The 21,108-nt window shown below is 44.0% G+C and overlaps 1 protein-coding gene across 1 annotated transcript; it reads left to right on the top strand.

Moving 5' to 3' along the window:
• The first annotated feature begins 8,594 nt into the window (after positions 1 to 8,594).
• On the top strand, positions 8,595 to 9,460 carry LOC123040464 (TPD1 protein homolog 1A-like). Its single transcript, XM_044463299.1, has 2 exons — positions 8,595 to 8,793; positions 8,891 to 9,460. Exons 1-2 carry the CDS (start codon positions 8,613 to 8,615, stop codon positions 9,268 to 9,270), a joined length of 561 nt encoding a protein of 186 aa, XP_044319234.1. The 5' UTR covers positions 8,595 to 8,612; the 3' UTR covers positions 9,271 to 9,460.
• Positions 9,461 to 21,108: the final 11,648 nt, after the last annotated feature.

The raw sequence follows: 21,108 nt of genomic DNA, 5'->3' as shown, positions 1-21,108 counted from the left end.
CATGAAAAGTGCAAGACCCAAAATCGAGGCGGTAGTAGAGCGGTACTAGGGCGGTACTACCGCTGCCACCATGGTACTACCGTAGGGAGAAAAACAGAACTGCCATAACTTCTTCATATGAGCTCCGAATTGAGCAAACTCAAGCTTGTTGGATAGAGGAAGAAGAGAAGATTCTCCTAAAAGAAGAAGTAGAAGAGAAGAATCACCACCAAGAGAGATAAGGAGTAGAGATGATCGTTATGAATGAAGAACATCCCGGAGAAGCAAGGATTTAGAAAGGAAGGATAAATCAACAAGGAGCTACACAAAATGAATACATCAAGCTCATGTTGGTGAATGGGTATCCGGCTCCGACTCCGACCATTACTCCGAGAGAAGCTATCACTCCGACTCAGAACATACTCAAGATGAAGGTGTTGCCGGTCTAGCACTTGTGCCAACCAACTCCTACGACATATTGACTCACCAAATGAAGGACTTGGAAGATGCTTCATGGCTAAAGGCCCAAAGGTATCACACCCCGAGTATGTTGATTTCAATAATGATGAAGATGACTTGTTAGGTGATGATGATTTACTTGCTGACAACTCTAGTGATGAATACTATGATGAAATGTCAATTAATCATGATAATCAAGATAAAATGAATGACAATGATAAGGAGAAGATTGAGCTCCTATCTAAAGAACTAAACACTCTTAAGTTAGCTCATGAAACTATCTTAGGAGATCATCGAGAACTTTTAAGGACTCGTGAGAAGTTACGCTTTGAAAAGCTCAACCTTGAGCAAGAACATGAGTTTTTAAAAGCAATCAATGATGATCTTCGCAAGAAAAGTTCTTCTTACATTACCAAGCGTTTACTCTTATCTACTTACATGCCTCAAGTTAAGTCTAGTAACAAGAATAGGAAAGATTCTTCCCCTAGTAATAACAATAATCATGCTCAATCCAATGTTGTTGCTACTAGTAGTTCTCTTGATTCCACTAATGATTCTCTTAGCCAAGTTACACTTGAGCAAGAAAATAGCTTATTGAAGGGAATCATAGAGAAAGGTGTTTACAAGAGCCTTGCCAGGAGTAAGCAATTCGAGGAAATTGTACGCAAGGAAGGAAGGCACCGGAAGAACCAAGGTGTTGGTTTTGAACGAAAGTTCAATGCCAATGGAGTTGAGTGGGAAGAAGATCAATACCCCAAGACGAAGTTTGTTCCTCAACAAGAGAAGTATGATCCTACTTCTTTTAAAGGGACACAAGCTCAAGATGATCTTCCACCACAAGACCACAAGCAGAAAGGCAAGGACAAGCTTCAAGAAGAGATTGATGCATTTGAAGAAGCTCCTAAGGCCTTGGTCAAGTGGGTTACCAAGACTACATCAAGTTCTACTTCATCAAGTACAACTACAACTCCAAGGATTCCCATCAAGATGATGCGGATCCCGAATAATAAGAACTAGAGAGTTCTTGAGGGTGACTCCGCCAACATATTTCACTCTTATCATTTTGGCAAGAACAAGTGCAATCAACTTCCACATCTTGCAGTAGTTCAAGGAGTCACAAACCCTCTTGTTGGTAAGACAAGGGACAAGGTAACCTAATGCTTTCATGGACATCATCTTGTGTATGCATCACTCTATGTCTATGGATATCCTTGTTTGTTCCTTGTGGGACTAACCCGTGTAGGTATTGAAAGTGCAACTCACTCTAATGGATTGCTCCGAATGATCTACATCAACATTGAGCATCCACATCTTCAACATCTACATGAAGTCATCATCGACAAAACCCAAGGTTAGTTCATCCCTCTTAAGGGGGGATCTCACATCTAGGGGGAGCTTTACTGCAAGAATTGAGTCAAAGCAACTCTAATGGTGTGAACACAACAATGCTTTATGTAAAAGTGGTAAAACCCCACTTGTGCTTAAACGATGAGTATGACCCAATGTTAGGGATATCGCTTATCGGGAATTTATCGGTCGACCCAGGATAAGGGGTAAATCGGCTAGTTTATCGGCATATTGGCCGATTTATCGCCATATCGGCTGATTTATCGGCAAATGTATCTTATCGGTGAGACACCGATAAGTGATAAATCGGCCAATTTATCGAAATATCGAAAGATATCTTGAACAGTGGTATGACCTATGATCAAAAGTTTGCATTTGACTCCTAAGTCAATATACTCATATATAGATGACCTAGTCATCACCAATTGCTTGGTAGATGCTAGAATGGTTGTGCATGATTTGTCACATATTTCATTTGCCATTTTATTGTGTGAGCATGTTGGTTGCATAATTTACTCATTCGAGGACATCCACTTGTAGTTTTGATTGTTTGATTTCTTCTTCTTTTGCCAAGTGGATGGACAAGAATGCCTAAGAACCTTCTCTAGCTATCTATGATTTTCTTGTCTCAAACTCTATTCATGCTACATCACAAAGTTTGATCAAGTCAGATTCGAACCACTCTGTGTGAGGAGCACTCGGAGTCCCCGATTCGTCATAGACTTAAACCTTCCAAAACCTCTTTGTGCGTTTCTGTCTGACCGAGAAATCTATTTCGGAAACACCAAGTTCACAAAGTTATCTAGGTTTTCAATCTCGGTGCAACTGATTTAAACTTTTCGGTCACACCGAGTTGCAGTAACTGCTTGTAGTTATGCATCTCGGTGCCACCGAGTTGTTCCACTCGGTCACACCGACAGGGACATGCTATATATACCCCCGGGCCAAAATTTGGAAATTTTTTCGAACCTCTTCGCCCGCGCACAGCCTGCTCTGCCTCCTCGGGTCTCCAGATCGTCCTCCTCGTCGCCAGCGACCTCCAGCTGCTGGTCTCTGCCGCCATCAATGGGAATCGTCTCCGCCGTTGCCGCCGTAGCAAGTCCATCGCCGAACTAGGGTATGGATTTGAAAACTTTGTGCTATCCTCACTCCAATTCCTAGCACATTGCGTTGCCATGTATCTTGCCATGATTGAGAACTTCCTATCCAACGAAATCACTCTATAGGTTTGTTTTGGATCGAAAATTTAGGGTTAGGTTTCCGCCGAACTCATCTCGGACCGACCGAGTTGTAGAAATCGGTCCCACCGATTTGGCTCATGCCAGTGCACATGTGATTCTCGGTCTGACCGGGAATTGCAAATCGGTGTGACCGAGTTCAGGACATTGTGAAACCCTAGCAGTCTCGGTGCCACCGAACTGTGACTCGGTCTAACCGAGTTCACTAGTTTAGGTTCCAAAAGTTGCTTCGGTATCACCCAGTTTACAAATCGGTAGCTCCGAAATGCTTTCTATGGAAAACTAAAACTAAGTTTTTGACTCAATCTTTTGTAAAAACCTTTGTGCTTTGTGATGCTCATCTACTCTACCTCATCTATATCTATTCACAGGGTCTGCTGTCAGTGTTTGCATCATGTCAGATCAGAGTGATAGTCAGAACAAGTCTAAGGAGCAAGTTCACAAGAGTGAGGGCACTAGTCCCTCCAGTACCTCAGATGAGGGCAGCAGGAGCACACCCAACAACTTGCCAAAGGCAGCCACCAGAGCCAGGAAGAAGAGAACCTCAGATTCTGAGGATGAGGACTATGTGGCTGTTGAGGATGAGGCCACATCTAAGAAGAAGGTGCTGAAGAAGGAATATGGTACAACTGCTACCACTAAGCCTGGTATGAAGACCAAAGCACCTGCAAGAAGAGTTCCCATGTCTAAAGCCAGAGCCTCTACTCAAGTAACTTTGGAATCTGAACCCAAAGAGGCTGCTCCAGAAGGGAAGAAAAGGAAAAAAGGGTCAAGAAGACCATTGTCAGGGTTGTTGGAAAGCCCTCAATGATGGAAGAAGAAGAGGAAGAGGTTGTCGCACCAGCACCTAAAGCTCAAAAGCTGATGGGATATGCTATAAGATCCGGGGCTACTCCATCTAAGCCCAAAGATGCTCCCAAGGCTGCTGCACCAAAACCCAAGTCTGCACCCAAGAGGAATACCAGGAATATTCCAGCTGCAGAGAAGAACAAGGCCCCAGTGCCTGAAACAGCTGAAGAAGAAGATGAAGACTCACTAGTCTTGAGGAAGTTGAAGCCCAAAATCCCAGATCATAATGATGCTCACCCAGTTGCAGAAGACATGAAGCTCCGGAAGGATGCAGGTCTTAGACAGTGGAGACTGATTGAACCCTATGTTGTCAGGAGAAGAACTGCTGTGGACTACAGGTTCCACACTAAGGAACAACATGATTTCTATGAGACAGTGCTGCTTGACAAGAAGCCCATAGTCTGTGATATGAGATGGGTTGACTGGGAGTATATCAAGAAAAATGAAGAGCACTATCCTGGAGTTTATGACAGTTTCAAGTCTTATGGAGTAGTAGACTTTATTGGGTAGAAGCTCACAAAGTGGAATGATGAGCTCATTATGCAGTTCTACTCCACAGCTCATTTCTACCCAGATGGGAGGATAGTTTGGATGTCTGAGGGTACAAGGTACCAGTCAACAGTTGAAGAACGGTCTAAATTGATCAATGCTCCAAAGGAAAATGAGGATGACTTGGATGTCTATGCCAAGAAGAAGAAAGATCACAACTCCATGGCTCACATGTAGAGAGAGATCCCAGATGTTGCACTTGACACACACAAGTTTGGATCCGTACATTATCTGTTGTCAGGACTGCCCACTATCAACTGGATTTTAAGGCACACTTTGTTGCCCAAGTCAGGTGATCACAAGATGATCAAAGGCCATGCAATTAACTTGCTTCATATATTTTATGTGCCTCAGAAGTTCAAAGTCATGAGCCTAATTGTGGAAACAATCAAGAGGATTGCTGCTGATCAGAAGAGGAGTTGTGGGTATACCCCACAGATTTAGGAGCTTATAAACTCCAAGATGGGCACAGGCACATATCTCTTGGACAAGGAACACATGCCCATCTACCCTGACTTTGAGGACAACACTGTTGTGATGGATGAAAATGAACAATCATCGGTACAAGCACAAGAGAAGAAGGAGAAGGCAAGGACTGAGAAGGCTGCAAGGATGCCAACTGCTGAAGAGGCATCTGAGATCTTCCTGAAGAGCAAGCAAGATCAGCTAGGCTACTTGATTGCCTCCACTCTGAGGATTGAGAAGGGCCTGGCCACCCTAACTTAAAACCAGGAAAGCTTGGAGAGAATCATAGAGCAGAAGTTCTATGCTCTTGATGTCAAAGTGACAGAGATCCAAACTACAGTTGAGCAACTTCAGGAGGAAGTGGAGGAGAAGGGCAGGTCAACTACTGATGCTTTTGCCAGAGTGCCCAGAGGACAGTGATCTGCTGCAGTGCCTGTTACAGACACCAGAGCTACATCATCTGCACCAGCTACAACTTCAGTACATCCAGCTCCAGCACCCTCTCCACCAGCTCCAGCTACATCAACAGAAGTCTTCGTCCAAGGAGCTATCTCTACACCATCCCATGAAGACTAAGCCTGAGAATCGTTTAGCACTATGCATTTTTATGAACTTTTTGGTAACTTGTTGCCAAAGGGGGAGAACATGTATAGATCATAGGCTTCGAGAGAGAGTGTTGCTTTTAGTCTCTCTTGTCTTTTTGGTGGTTGAACTTTGTTATTTGCTTGTTTGAGTACTCTATGCCTTGTGTGAGATTCTTGGATGATCATGTGTTTGATCATATGCTACCTTAATGCTTGTTGGATGACATTATCCCTTATATTCTCATATGATCACTCACTTTGCTTGGTGATCGATTCTTGGATGATCATGTGTTTGATCATATGCTACCTTAGTGCTTGTTGGATGACATTATCCCTTATATTCTCATATGGTCACTCACTTTTCTTGGTGATGAGTGCATGCATTTAATTATTGTCATTTTGAGTGCTCCACCAAGATGTATGTAACATGGAAGAGTGACCCATGATCCTAACTCATTGTGCATTTGCAGTCCAAAGCAAATTCTAAATAATGCACAAATTTAGGGGGAGCTCTTACTTTTCACATACTTCTCAAAGCGACAATGTTCTTCAATCTTATTATCATTTATCGAAGCTTTGATATATATGTTGTCATCAATTATCAAAAAGGGAGAGATTGAAAGATGACGCAAGGATGCAATGTTTTGAGCTCTCTACGAATGATACGATCAAGTAACTCATCGAGAGCCCCCCTTGATAGTACAACAATCGAACCTAAAACCCGGTCTCCCAACTATCATCATGAGACCGGTAGAAAGGAAAACCTATTAAGGGCAAACCTTTGCCTTGCACATGGTCCACTTGAGCTAGATGATGACGATCTTGACTCCCTCAAGTTGGACCACCTTTCTTGATTGTGTTGTTTCGATGAAGACTAGTTGATTGCTCCCCCATACTCCACTATGGGTGAGCCACTCTTCCACACATCTTCACAAGTCCATTGTCACCACAATGGACGGCAAGCTTCAAGCATTTGATCTCTTCATGATGCTTCACTTGAACTTGCACACCACAAACTAACCCCACAAAGAACTCTCACGAAGATCATGGGTTAGTACACAAAGCGTAATTGACAATGCTTACCATACCATGGGATCGCTTGATCCCTCTCGGTACATCTTCTACGCTTTGTGTGTTGATCAACTTGATTCACTCTTTTACTTAGTCTTGATCAACCTCTCACATGACCAATCTTTAGGTAATTCCTTGAATGGCACCTTGGTCATCACAAACTCTCCTTAAAACCAACAAATGGACTCCAAGAAAAGCATATGGACAAATCCTTCAAAAAAAACTCAAGGCAACCATTAGTCCATAGAGATTGTCATCAATTACCAAAACCAAACATGGGGGCACTGCATGTTCTTTCAAAGAGGATCAATAACCGCGAGGAGTGAAGTCATTGATTCATTCATGTATTGCTTATCATGAACTATTGAATTTCATTTTGGCATGTACTAAACTTATTTGGGCTATACAATCTTTGCATCAGTATGATGAATTTGCATTGTATGATCGTCGTGCGTGGATTTGCATGAATTTGGATGTTGAGATTTGGGGAGTGTGGTTATGGAGAAGGCCAAATGGGGAACTATCCGACGCTTGTTTAAAATGTGTACGAATTTAAAAAATGTTCATGCATCTGGAAAAAAGTAATGATTTTTAGTTTAAAAATGTGAAAAACTTCACAAAATAGAAAAAAGATCATGAATTTGAAAATTGTTCATAATTTTCAAAAAAGGTTCACAAAATTTAGGAAAAAATCATGAAAATTAAAATTTAAAAAGCGGCAAATCTCTACCTAATAATAAAGAAAGTTGGGTTTCTGGTCGTCCGTCGCACCGTTTTGCAAAAAAGCCCCTGTGTTTTTTTCAAATCAACCCGCAGTCTGGTCTTAAGTCACCCAAACCGTTATTTTACCATTTTATAAAAAAAGCCCCTATATTTTCTTGTAATCAACCAATAGTCTGGACTTAAGTCACCCGAACCGTTATTGTACATTCTTTTGAAAACGCCCCTGACCTTTTAGGTAATTCCTCTACGGGTCATATTTAACTCAAACAAATGATTTTCTAAATCGTACATATCTTTTAGACCGTAACTTCGATTTAAACATGTTATGTATGAAATTTGATTTGAAAAATATGTAGAATATGAATATACAATTATTTTAACATGTACAGTATTTTTAAATATTATTTTAGAAGATATTAAAGTCAAACAAATAATTTTCTAAATTATCCATATCTTTTAAACCGTAACTCCGATTTTAAGATGTTATATATGCAATTTGATTAGAAAATGTGTCAAATCTGAATATTATGTTAATTTTACCCGTTGATTGTTTTTTAAATATTATTTGAAAGCAAACTTATAATCTATTGCGCACGATCCGTTTTTCTTTCGTACCCGCGGCGATTGCACATAAACACCCACTATAACCATATAGGAAAAATAAAATATCGATAATTACACATGCATACCTCTGAAAACGTCGCAGGAGAAAACAACAGATTATTATGGTGAGGGTGAGAGAAAGCGAGAGAGGGAGAGGGAGAGGGAGGAGAGAGGGAGAGAGCGACGCCTTAGGATTAACCACATTCAAATATGTTTTGGTTTTTGTGAACACTGAGTCCACCGCCGACGAGGGTGAGAAGGAGGATAAGCCGCAACACAAATATGATGCCTCGCTAAAATAAAGGAGATTGACCTATTTGTGATCTTGAGTGATGATTGTTGGGTTAAGAGTGTGTGTTGTGTTTTTTCTACCGTTGCAACGCACGGGCTCTTTTTCTAGTGAAAAATAAAAAAAAAGGAAAAACTGACAGAACAAAACAAAAAACGATGGAACACGAAAACAAGAAAAACTCATCCTGAAAAACCGAGGGAACCTCCCAAAACGGGTGCCGGTGCTGGGATATATGTTTCGGAACGGCCCAGTTCGCTATGGAAGGAGTCGAGCATGTCAACGAGCACCTGCCTAACTACGATCAGTTCTTTCCATGTAAAAATCAAGATTACTGCCTTTTTTTACTAGCTGATTAGTTTCCAAGTTGAGCAGACGACCCACCTATATAAGACGGATTATTCTGACGAGGATTTCATACTTCTCTCGACTGTTCATCTTAAACGTCAGGCAGAGATGATGGCGTCTTTCTGGCCGCTGTGCGCTCTTGTCGTACTGCTCGCCGCAGTCGGCTCCGTCTCCATCGCATCCGCCTCCGTGGCCGACGCAGGTAGCTCGTCTCTCAATTCTTCGCTGCTCGCATCGGCGGCTCCTCCGCCAACCGCCGTCCTTCCCCGCAAGGTGCTCCGCCCTGCAGGTAATTCGCATCCATGTTTCATGCAAAGAAAAAGCATCCGTCTTCTTCTTACCAGTTTCAGTTATGCTCAGCCTTGTCTCTTTTCTCTGCAATGCAGGCGTGGGCGCAGACGTGCCGCACCGCGTGAGCCTCGGCTGCGCCGGCGCGGACGACATCGCCATCGAGCAGGGCCCGGGGACGACGCTGCCCAGCGGGGTCCCGTCCTACACGGTGGACATAATCAACCGCTGCTCCGGCGCAGGCCGCGAAGCGTGCGCCATCTCTGGCATCCGCGTGCGCTGCGGCTGGTTCAGCTCCGTCACCCTCGTCGACCCCAGCAAGTTCCGCCGGGTGGCGCCCGACGACTGCCTCGTCAACGACGGCAAGCCGCTCTTGGCTGACGACACCATCTCCTTCGAGTACGCCAACTCGTTCCAATACAAGCTCTCCGTCGCCAAGGCCACCTGCGTCCACCCCGCCGCCGACACCTCCGACTAGCCGTATCGTATGCACGGGCCTAGCTAGCTAGCACTTTCTTTCGACACTTATTGTAGTATGCACAAGTTAGTACTTAGTACTACTACTATGGACGGACAATATCATCGGACAAAAATATAAGGTGTTTGCATGATTTTATAACTATTATAAACACCATCGACATATATCAAAGTTTTTGATGTGCATTGCATTGTCTCTGATGTATACTGTGCTTGTAATTAAGTACCTATTCGGCAATCCACCAGCACCGAAAAATACGAGGATCTACGGAGCATCTGTTTCTCCGCTCAGTTATTTTCAATTGCAGCTCCACTTGCTATGGGAGCATAGTCGTGGAGCAAAGAGACCTCCGAACAGGCCTCAAGTCTCGGATCAACGAGAGAAGGGGAACTTGGGGAACTTTTGAGAGGTTGCCTAACTTTGACTCGAGCTAATCGTCATACTTCTAGTGTTTCCCTACTAACATAAGACTAAGTCTGAGCTCCAATCCAAAGGCAATTGAACATAATAATGAAAACATCAATGTGCCACATTATTCGTCATGTGCACACGACCTTCCCATGCATAATGTCATGTGCAGGGTTATGTACCACTTTCTAATGTGCACCCGCTTTTCACCAACACCGATGACAACAACATTTATGTTTACCTTTATATCAATTTTACACGTGTTAGCACACTTTATGATACCCCTGTTATTTTGAATCATTTTTTTCTGTATGGACATCGGGTTTTTAATTTTGTGAATTTCAAGTGTTGTTAACAAATTAAATAATTATTTTTTGGGGACATCGATCATCAAAAGAAAAAATTGGGGGACATCAGCTCTATGATACGAGCGCTCTCATACTGCTAATAATGGAGGCCCTTGCCATAGAAGATGGTGCCTGACTCGCATTTGCCATCTGAATCGGGTTGGAGGGTGACGCCCTAGAAATTAAGTTCATGTGCCGAGATATGCTAACGTGCCAAATGGGTTAGTAGCACCTGGAGGAGGTGCCTCATGAAGCGTAATTTTGACTATGTAAACATGGCAACTTAGTAGCAAATAAGGAAATAGTTGTGTACCATATTTGTTTTTCTTTCTAACTGAGACTTCCATATAAAATATGCATGTCCAAAGTACAATGTGCGTATGGCATACACGTTCTCATCTTATACGTTGACATATATGTATTTTATTTTCGTTTGCACATGGCATAATTTTTACAAGAATTCTTTTCACGCAACTTAACATCCAAAGCATAAAAAAATAAAAGGCAATTCAATTGTTCAAACATAAACTATATTTCTTATACTTTTATATGCACGTGATATATGGTATAGCCTTATAGGAAAATGAACACAACACAAATATGTGCCGTCTTTCGCATCGGCTTGGGTCACATATATGTCTTACATTTGACACATTGTTTTTTCTAAATTGCTTGATCAAATAATAATAAACTCAGAGCACACATGTATATCTTAGCATTTGTTCCCCTAAAAAAGGTATTTGTAACAAATGGTGTAGCTTTATCTAGGCACGTTGTACTACTAGATAATAAATTCTTTGTATGCATAATTAAATAGCTTTGCTAGGATCTAATTTTCTAACTTCTGCTAACTTTGTGACTGGAGATAATTTTATCATGAGAAGTTATATTTAGTTATTATCGGTTCCCTATGTTGTGCACACATTTTATTACCTCCTCATGCATTTTGTCGGAGAGATTTTTCCTAATAGTACCTATTTTATTTGTTCTTATCAATTATGTGGATGCTAGCACACTTTTTTTATTCTCGCAATTAAGGATGGCAATTTTACCCATGGATACGTGTATCCATACCTGTATGGGCAAGTTATGGAAACAATTTTATAACAATGGGTAGTTTCTGTCCTCCGGGACATCCCCATTGACGAGGTATGCGAGCAATGGCTGAGTCCAGATAGGGGTCACCGCGAGAGCTTCCTTGTTCTGGCTTCGTCCTCTCCGTCCGCAGGCTCCTGGCCGCCAGAGACCGGATTGTGCTCCGCCACCTTCCCTATCCGTAAAGATGACTTACGAGAGGATTTCTAGGAATGTGATCGACGGTGCCAGTTCGTGGCTTGCCCCCAGACGGGCCAGGTAGTCGGCGGCTATGTTGTCGTTGCGCTTGGCCTGATGCACCTCGATGCCATCAAACTTCCCATCCAGCTCGAGGACTGCCGCTCAGTATGCAGCCATCTTTGGATCTTTTGTGTCAAATGTCTTCATCAATCTTTTTTCCTTCTAATTTCCATGGATTACAGCAAAGATTTCTTGTGCAACGGTACCTTATTTTCTTAGATTAGCGATCCAGTGATGTATTTTAACGAGTTAGAACCTTAGGTTAAGCATGATTGTAAAATAGCGTGATGTCTCAACGTAATAGCGTATCCATAGCCATTGGAGGGGCCTCGCGCTAAACATATCGTGTACAATTTTGCATGCTATAAACCATTTAGCGTGCTATAGCGTCAAAGGCAGGGCATGTTTGGTTCATATACATACGATGCCACTATTTACCACAGTTTTTTGGCATTTGTGCTTAAGGTTGGGCGTGCAAAATTGACGCCACACTTTGCCATACTCGAGATAATCGTGCAAGACTTTTCAAAGTCAATGACATGTGGGGTCTAGTTTGGACGGAAGGAATCTTGCCACAAGTATATGATTACAAACCAAACAAGGGGTAAACTATAGTTAGAGCACTGTAAAAAATCACAGAGCAGAAGAGAACTCTGCAAAGACACACACACACGCGGCCACACGGGCCATTTTGAGCCAGGCTTCCTCGTCCATTCCCCAAATGGAATGGAATGGCAAGCATAATGGAGCCACCAGCTGGATGTCACACTGACTCACTCCATTATTTGCTCGTCACCTAAACTGCCTACACTAGGTACTAATTTGGCATGAGCACTAATTAACATGACTAAAACTGGGATCGATTGGGTGTCTGCGTGAGCACTGAAGCACCGTCTCCTCACCAAGTGATTTGACTGAACATGAATTAGCTGACTATAAAAGAGGCAAGAGTGAAAGCGATCCGGTCTGGCTCGGTTCGTTCTGGTCACAGCGAAATTAAGCGATCCGATGGGGCCCTCTCCCCGCCACCGCCGCGCCAAAAATGCTGCACCGAAGCCTTGTGTTGGCTGCTATATATAAGCATCGGCGAAAGCGCACGCTGGCTGCAGCCTCCGTCTCCATCTCGCGTCAGCCTCCGTGTACGATGCAGGTAGCTAGCAAAGCTCCTCTCAACAGGCCGGGCAGGCAAAATCCGGAGCCCTGTGCGAAACTAAAAAATGGGTCCTATGTCACAAAAAATGAATTAGTGACCAATTATAGTATATGTATCTCGTCAAAAAAAATTGTAATGTATATAATATAATGTCTTACATAACAATTAGACATATAAAAAATTCATACCTATCCAACTCCTCGTTGCTCTTTATTTGAACATCCTCATTCTTTTAGTATTCTTTGAAATGAAATCTTCAATGATATCCTCGTAATCAATCTTCTCCAACAATTCACTCTCAAGTGTTATTGTGACCAAATCATTGAGTCTTTGTTGTGTCATAGTAGTTCGCATATAAGACTTCAATAGCTTCAATTTAGAAAAACTTCTCTCTGCCGGTGTAATTGTCACAGGAATGGTCAACGGCGGGACCGGCCGGTCGCCCTATGCCGATCGATCTAATGATCGGGCGACAAGACGTTTCTTGCCTTCCAGTAGACACGAGCCCACGGCCGCCGTCTCCCCACGATCGAGAGTTTTCAGTTCTCACGATCCCGAATTCCCGGTCCATTTAGGCTGTAGCGATCTAAACATCGAGTGCATGCCTGATCCAGTACGAGCAGTCGAGGAGATCAAGATTTAGGAGTTCTCGTAATCTCGTTTGAGCGGTGGTCGCTGCCACCGTTTCAGCGCTCGTCGCTGCTGCCGTTCCAGCTCTCGAGTCGAGGAGATCCGGCCGGCGAACGATTCCCCGATCGGTCGATCCCGTTTTGGTCCTGGTCGCGGACTCGCTGACTAGCTATTCGCTGGATGCCCTCGTGGCCTCCTCGTCGCTACGGTACGACTCCAGCCCAGAGCGAGAGCGGCAGAGCCCACTACAGCGCCGAAGCGCCCAGCAGCCCACTAGGGCATTTCTTTTTAATATTATGCCTATGTAGAAAATTTGGGCCCCCCAGAATTTTGGGCCCTGGGCGGGCTGCACTTTTTGCACCACTGTGGGCCCAGCCCCGTCTCTCAACTCCTCAGCTCTCCATGTCTCCACATTTTCTGTCCACCGTGAATTCTGAGCTACAGTCATGCAGGATTCTCGTCGGAGCATGCTCCACCGCTCGCCGCTCCCGCCCCGTCCGCACCTCGCACCCTCCTTTCACGCAAGGTCTTCCGCCCGGCAGCAGGTAACTTCTGTCTTCTTGCATGCAAGCCTATGTCACTTCCCTCAGCGTTCGATCCTTTGATCGTCCTACTCGTATCCTACCTAGTGTAACTGTATAGTACTAAGGAAGACCATTTGCTCTCTCCCCTCGCAGCCACGGGCGTCGGCGGAGCCCGGCCGCACCGTGTGAGCACGGGCTGTGCCGGCGCGGGGGACATCTCCATCTCCCAGGGGCGGGGGCGACGCTGCCCAGCGGGATCCCATCCTACACGGTGGAGGTGATGAACTGGTGCATCGACGACGGTGGGGGCTGCGCGATTGGCGGCATCCACACGCGGTGCGGGTGGTTCAGCTCCGTGACCCTGGTGGACCAGCGCAAGTTCCCGCGGCTCGCCTACGACGACTGCCTCGTCAACGATGGGCAGCCGCTGCTCGCCAGTGACACCATCTCGTTCCCCTACGAGCTCCGCGTCGCCTTCGCCCCCCCTCCCGTGCCGGCCACCTCCCACTAGCTAGTTAAAATCAGAAGTTCAGAGTAACAATTATAGAAACCAAAAAAGAATGTCTCCATGATCACACACGAAGAATAACAAGCACTATTGGAGACGTATCAATGCTCAAAATAGATCAACCCGTAAGCAATCTACTACCGTTCTTCTTCACAATTTTTATGTGGGTGTTACTACTTGGTTTCGATTTGTGCTAGACACTATTACTGGAGGCAATTTCTTGAGTATTCACCCTATGGATGTTTTCAATGCTATTGGAAATTTAGTGGGATCACCACCTATCACTATCAATGAAACAACATTGACTTTAGAACATGTTATGCAAGATTAGATGCTATGGAAAACAAAATGCCCACCCTAGAGCATATTGAAATTTTTGATAAGAAGATTCATAATCACATTACTCAACTTAGTTCGAAGGTAGGAATTGTTTTAAAAGAACTAAAAGGTAATGAATCAATAATTAACGAGAGGATGGAATGGAGTCCCGCTGGAATTGATAAATTGAAAGATATCATTAATAATTTGGGTTCCGCTTTTTCTTCCGTCAAAAATATTGAGAAGACTCCTCCTAGCAAGAATTGCAAGTTTGTATATGTTCCTAATGTTAGGGAACGAAGTAATTTCAAAATTTTCCTACACATACGTAAGATCATGGTGATGCATTGCAACGAGAGGGGAGGGTGTGTCCACGTACCCTCGTAGACCGAAAGCGGAAACGTTAGCATAACGCGGTTGATGTAGTCGTACGTCTTCACGATCCGACCGATCAAGTATCGAACGCACGGCACCTCCGAGTTCAGCACACGTTCAACTCGATTCCTCGAACTCCGATCCAGCCGAGCTTTCAGGGAGAGTTCCGTTAGCACGACGGCGTGGTGACGATGATGATGTTCTACTGACGGAGGGCTTCGCCTAAGCACCACTACGATATTATCGAGGTGGATAGTGGAGGGGGCAGCGCACACGGCTAAGAGATCCAATGGATCAATTGTTGTGTCTATGGGGTGCCCCCCTCCTCCGTATGTAAAGGAGGGGAGGAGAGGGCCGGCCAGGAGGAGGAGGCGCGCCCAAGGGGGGGAGTCCTACTCCCACCGGGAGTAGGACTCTTTTCCTATTTGGAGAGGGAGAGGGAAGGAAGAGGGAGGAAGGAAAGGGGGACCGGCCCCCCTCCCAATTCGGACTGGGCTTGGGGGGGGCCTCCCTTGCTCCTTTCCCCTCCTTTCCACTAAAGCCCATTAAGGCCCATATACCTCCCGGGGGGTTCTGATAACCTCCCGGTGCTCCGGTATTGTCCCGATCTCATCCGGAACCATTCCGGTGTCCAAATATACTCGTCCAATATATCGATCTTTATGTCTCGACCATTTCGAGACTCCTCGTCATGTCCGTGATCACATCCGGAACTCCAAACTACCTTCGGTACATCAAAACACATAAACTCATAATATAACCGTCATCGAACTTTAAGCGTGCGGAACCTACGGGTTCGAGAACTATGTAGACATGACCGAGACACGTCTCCGGTCAATAACCAATAGCGGAACCTGGATGCTCATATTGGCTCCCACATATTCTACGAAGATCTTTATCGGTCAAACCGCATAACAACATATGTTGTTCCCTTTGTCATGGTATGTTACTTGCCCGAGATTCGTTCGTCGGTATCTCAATACCTAGTTCAATCTCGTTACTAGCAAGTCTCTTTACTTGTTACATAATGCATCATCCCGTAACTAACTCATTAGCTACATTGCTTGCAAGGCTTATAGTGATGTGCATTACCGAGAGGGCCCAGAGATACCTCTCCGGCAATCGGAGTGACAAATCCTAATCTCGAAATACGTCAACTCAACAAGTACCTTCGGAGACACATGTAGAGCACCTTTATAATCACTCAGTTACGTTGTGACATTTGGTAGCACACAAAGTGTTCCTTCGGTAAGCGGGAGTTACATAATCTCATAGGCATAGGAACATGTATAAGTCATGAAGAAAGCAATAGCAACATACTAAACGATCAAGTGCTAAGCTAACGAAATGGGTCAAGTCAATCACATCATTCTTCTAATGATGTGATCCCACTGATCAAATGATAACTCATATCCATGGTTAGGAAACTCAACCATCTTTGATCAATGGGCTAGTCAAGTAGAGGCATACTAGTGACACTATGTTTGTCTATGTATTCACACATGTATTATGTTTCCGGGTAATACACTTCTAGCATGAATAATAAACATTTATCATGAAATAAGGAAATAAATAATAACTTTATTATTGCCTCTAGGGCTTATTTCCTTCAGTCTCTCACTTGCACTAGAGTCAATAATCTAGTTCACATCGCCATGTGATTTAACACCAATATTCACATTTGTATGTGATTAATACCCATAGTTCACATCGTCATGTGATCAACACCCAAAGGGTTTACTAGAGTCAATAATCTAGTTCACATCTCTATGTGATTAACACCCAAAGAGTACTAAGGTATGATCATGTTTTGCTCGGGAGAGAAGTTTAGTCAACGGGTCTGTCACATTCAGTGCCGTATGTATTTTGCAAATATTCTATGTCTACAATGCTCTGCACGAAGATACTCTAGCTAATTGCTCCCACTTTCAATATGTACCCAGATTGAGACTTAGAGTCATCTGGATCGGTGTAAAAGCTTGCACCGATGTAACTCTTTACGACAGGCTCTTTTATCACCTCCATAATCGAGAAATATTTCCTTAGTCCTCACTAAGGATATTCTTGACCACTGTCCAGTGATCTACTCTTAGATCAAAATTGTACTCCCTTGCCAAACTCAGAGCAAGGTATACAATAGGTCTGGTACATAGCATAACATACTTTATAGAACCTATGACTGAGGCATAGGGAATGACTTTTCATTCTCTTTCTATTTTCTGCCATGGTCGGGTTTTGAGTCTTACTCAACTTCACACCTTGCAACACAGGCAATAACTCCTTCTTTGACTGTTCCATTTTGAACTACTTCGAAATCTTATCAAGGTATGTACTCATTGAAAAATCTTATCAAGTGTCTTGATCTATCTCTATAGATCTTGATGCTCAATGTGTAAGTAGCTTCACCGAGGTCTTTCTTTGAAAAACTCTTATTCAAGTATCCTTTTATGTTATCCAGAATTTCTATATCATTTCCAATCAACAATATGTCATCTTGAAAGTGCTAGTTATCGACTAGAGGGGGGGTGAATAGGCGATTTTTATGGAAGTCTTCAAAACATGGAAGTTTCGAAGACAAACAATAAAAATGACCTAATTGATATGCAGCGGAAGATAAACTACAACAAGCAAACCATAGTCAAGAATGCAATAATGTGAAAGTACAAAAGTCTAATAGCAGCTTAGTAGTAAGGATCAGGATGGAAGATAGTATGAAGCCAACCAACGATAGTAGTCAAGCAATGAAGTCTAACAGGTACGACAAATAGGCAATGACTTCACGAAGACAAACTCTAAGTAAAGGGAGGGAGAGGATAGAACCAGTCACTTGTTGAAGACACATGATTTGTTGGACCAGTTCTAGTTGCTGTGATAACTGTACGTCTGGTTGGAGCGGCTGAGTATTTAAACTCGAGGACACACAGTCCCGGACACCCAGTCGTTGAGCACGCAGCTCAGGACACCAAGTCCTCACCGTATTCTCCTTGAACTAAGGTCACACAGACCTCGTCCAATCACTCTTGGTAAGTCTTCAGGCGACTTCCAAACCTTCACAGACTTCGTTCATCGGCGATCCATAATGACTCTTGGATGCTCAGAACGTGACGCCTAACCGGCTGGAGGATACATAGTCCTCAAGTGTAATAAGTCTTCAGGTCACGCAGACAAAAAGACTTCAGTGATGTCTAACACTCTTTGGCTCTGGGTGTTTGGGCTTTGTCCTTGCAAGGATTTCTCTCTTTCAAAGGCTTCGAGGTGGGTTGCTCTCAAATGACAAAAGCCATGCACTAACTCTGAGCAGCCACCAATTTATGGTGTAGCGGGTGGGCTATTTATAGCCACTAGGCAACCCGACCTGATATGTGCGAAATGACCCTGGGTCACTAAGGAACTGACATGTGTTCCAATGGTCAGATTTCAAACACACACGGCAACTTTACTTGGGCTACAAGCAAAGCTGGCTCATCCAGTTCTGGATAAGATTTGCTCTCATTGTCTTCGCTTGAAGACATAGGATTTGGGTTGAGCATCACTTAGGTCATTCTGACTTTGTTCACTTGGACCCCACTTAATAGTACGGTGGTTCCTATGACTCAACAAAGAAGAAAAGGAAACAACGAAATGACACAGTCTTCGCGCTCCATAGTCTTCACTCAATGTCTTCTCATGTCATAGTCTTCAATGTGAATATCTTCAAATACCACCATTGTCGTCAATGTCTTCATACATTTTTAGGGGTCATCTCCGGTAGGTAAACCGAATCAATGAGGGACACTACCTGCGTTATCCTGCAATTCTCACAAACGCATTAGTCCCTCAACCAAATTTGTCGTCAATACTCCAAAACCAACTAGGGGTGGCACTAGATGCACTTACAATCTCCCCCTTTTTGGTGATTGATGAAAAACTGATTGAAGTTTTCAACGGAGATAAAGTATGTGAAATTGTAAAGGATAGGGTATTGTCTTCATAAGTGGTAAAGGCTCCCCCTGAAGATGTGCATATAAGTAATTTGCTTTTGGAATGCAAATGCACATGGCAGGTTGTACTTGTGGAGATCCTCTTCAACTTATGAAGATAATTCATCATGCATGAAATGATATAACTAAGAGAATGACATTCATAATAAAAAAATGGACGTCTGCAGAATGATCTAAGTGCGGAAGTTATCATCGCACATGGAAAAGCAAATAAGTAGCAGACGACCATCGAGTTTAAGTGTTACAACTCAAAAAACCAAATGTATCAAAAGCAAGAGTTGTAATCACTAGGCAAAATATAAAGCAACCGCCCGTATGAACCCGCTTGAAGACTATCAAACTCATATGCTTCTCCCCCTTTTGTCAGTAAGGACCAAAAAGGTTTGAAGACATAGAGCATCTACTCGTTCCCATGAGGAGTAGGTGAAGCAGCAGGGTTGTCGTTGTTGTTTGGCGGCGCAGACGAACTTGGTGCAGTGTCGATGCATGCAGAAGTAGGGGGCGGTGAAGTAGCATCATCTTCATCATCGATCACTTTGGCATTCACAGTTGCCGCGGAGGAAGAATAGTCAGAGTCTTCAAGGGATGGAGTTCGACATAGGACAACATTCCATGGAGGAGTGGAGTCAAACTTGAATCTTTCAGTGAAGCCATCGTCTTGAAGATCTGCTTCAGCACTAAGCAGTGTCAAACTCTTCCATGACCGCCGACAGGTCTCGTGAGTGACAAAAGCATTCTTGGTGGCAAGATTTTGAATGCGATTGATGTCCACCAAGAGGCTTTGCATCTGTCGCTTGAGCCAGAAGTGATGCTTGTCTTGTTTCTGATGCAGTGCCACAAGAAGTTCTCGGTCATTTAGGACGCGAGAGCGCTTCTTAGGCCTTTGGGCAATTGTGCTCTCAGTGGCTTCAGTTTGCGCACGGTGAGGCAGACGAGTGTTCCCAGCCATTGGATAGACACGAGTTACTTCTTGGACTCCTTCCATGGGTTGAGTGAAGCTTTGGTGATCAGCATTTTGAAGACAAAGAGGCTTCTTGGCAGGCTCAGGGTATATGGCTTCAACTGACATATCAACCTCTGGTAGAAAGATCAGATGATTGCGAGCAGAGGGCTGATAATTGATGGTAGAGTGTAGCTTGATGAGGCGCATGACCCATGGAGCATAGAATTTCAGGCCAAAAAGGTCAGATCCAGATGCAGCCAGTTGCCGGATGAAGAATTCTTGTGTATTGAAGCTGATGCCATTGAGGATGTAAAAGACCAATGTCTTCATGGCTCCTTCAAGTTTTGCAGCTAATGAATGCCCTTTGATAGGCCATAGAGTTCGCCTGATGATGTGATATATTGTGCGAGGCAGATATTCAAGGTCATCAACAAAGAACTCCTTTGGGTATTCAGCGTCAGGTGGCAGAGGCTTCATCATGCTCAACATCTGGCTCATGTTAGGCTCTGGCTTATGGAAGATGCTCTCCAGTGCATTGCGGTGGAGTTGACAATCAGGTTCGAACAGCTCTCCGGGAGTGGGTAGGCCTGTAAGCTCAATGACGTTAAGAGCTTTGGCTTCATGATGAACATTTGCTGTCATCCACTCGAGAACCCATGTCTTTGTATCCCTGTAGTAGCCGCGAATGTGGAGGGTAGCATAGAATTGAAGCAAAAGTTCCTCATTCCAATGTTCTTTGTCTGTCACAAAGCTGAGCAAACCTGCATCACGAAAGCAATCAAGTGCTTCTTCTAAGCATGGCAGTCCAGCAATGGTTTCAGTGTCGAGGCGCATATGAGGGAAAATACGCCCTTGATCATACAGAACGCAGGAGTAATAGCTTTGCTGCTGATAGCTCCAGAAATGATCAGATGATATTCTTGGCCTTGAGTAGGGGTTCTTTGCTCTGTCAAAGAAGGTGTTGTGGCTTTTGAAGCCATTTGCATTGAAGGACCCTGTAGAGGTGGCAGTACCTAGGAACCTTGGCAGTACCAGAGGCCTATGCTCAACATGGTAATCAAACTGAGGACCAGAGGCATTAGGCGGAGGGACCAGAACAGGCCATTTGACAGTGATTAGCTATAGTTGTATGCTTGCTCAATTGTATGGGGCCTTGGTGGCGGAACAGGAGCAGTGACAACAACAGAGGCTTCAGGCTGCACAACAGATGCTTCAGGAGCAGTTGCATCGTTGGCTTCTCGCACATTGGTTGGTGCAGGCTCCACACTTGCTTCAGCCATGACTACGTCATTGGCTTCATGTGTGTTGGTGGTGGCA

Source organism: Triticum aestivum, chromosome 2B (assembly GCF_018294505.1).
Source record: "Triticum aestivum cultivar Chinese Spring chromosome 2B, IWGSC CS RefSeq v2.1, whole genome shotgun sequence".
NCBI classification, from domain to species: Eukaryota; Viridiplantae; Streptophyta; class Magnoliopsida; order Poales; family Poaceae; genus Triticum; species Triticum aestivum.
The sequence above is the reverse complement of the archived record's forward strand: the minus strand, read 5'-3'. Positions and strand labels throughout refer to the sequence as shown.

Excerpts from the sequence above, each read along its gene's own strand:
- LOC123040464 (XM_044463299.1), top strand. The coding sequence starts at position 8,613 with ATGATGGCGTCTTTCTGGCCGCTGTGCGCTCTTGTCGTACTGCTCGCC. Across the intron at positions 8,794-8,890 it reads CAAGGTGCTCCGCCCTGCAG|GCGTGGGCGCAGACGTGCCG; the intron begins GTAATTCGCATC and ends TCTGCAATGCAG.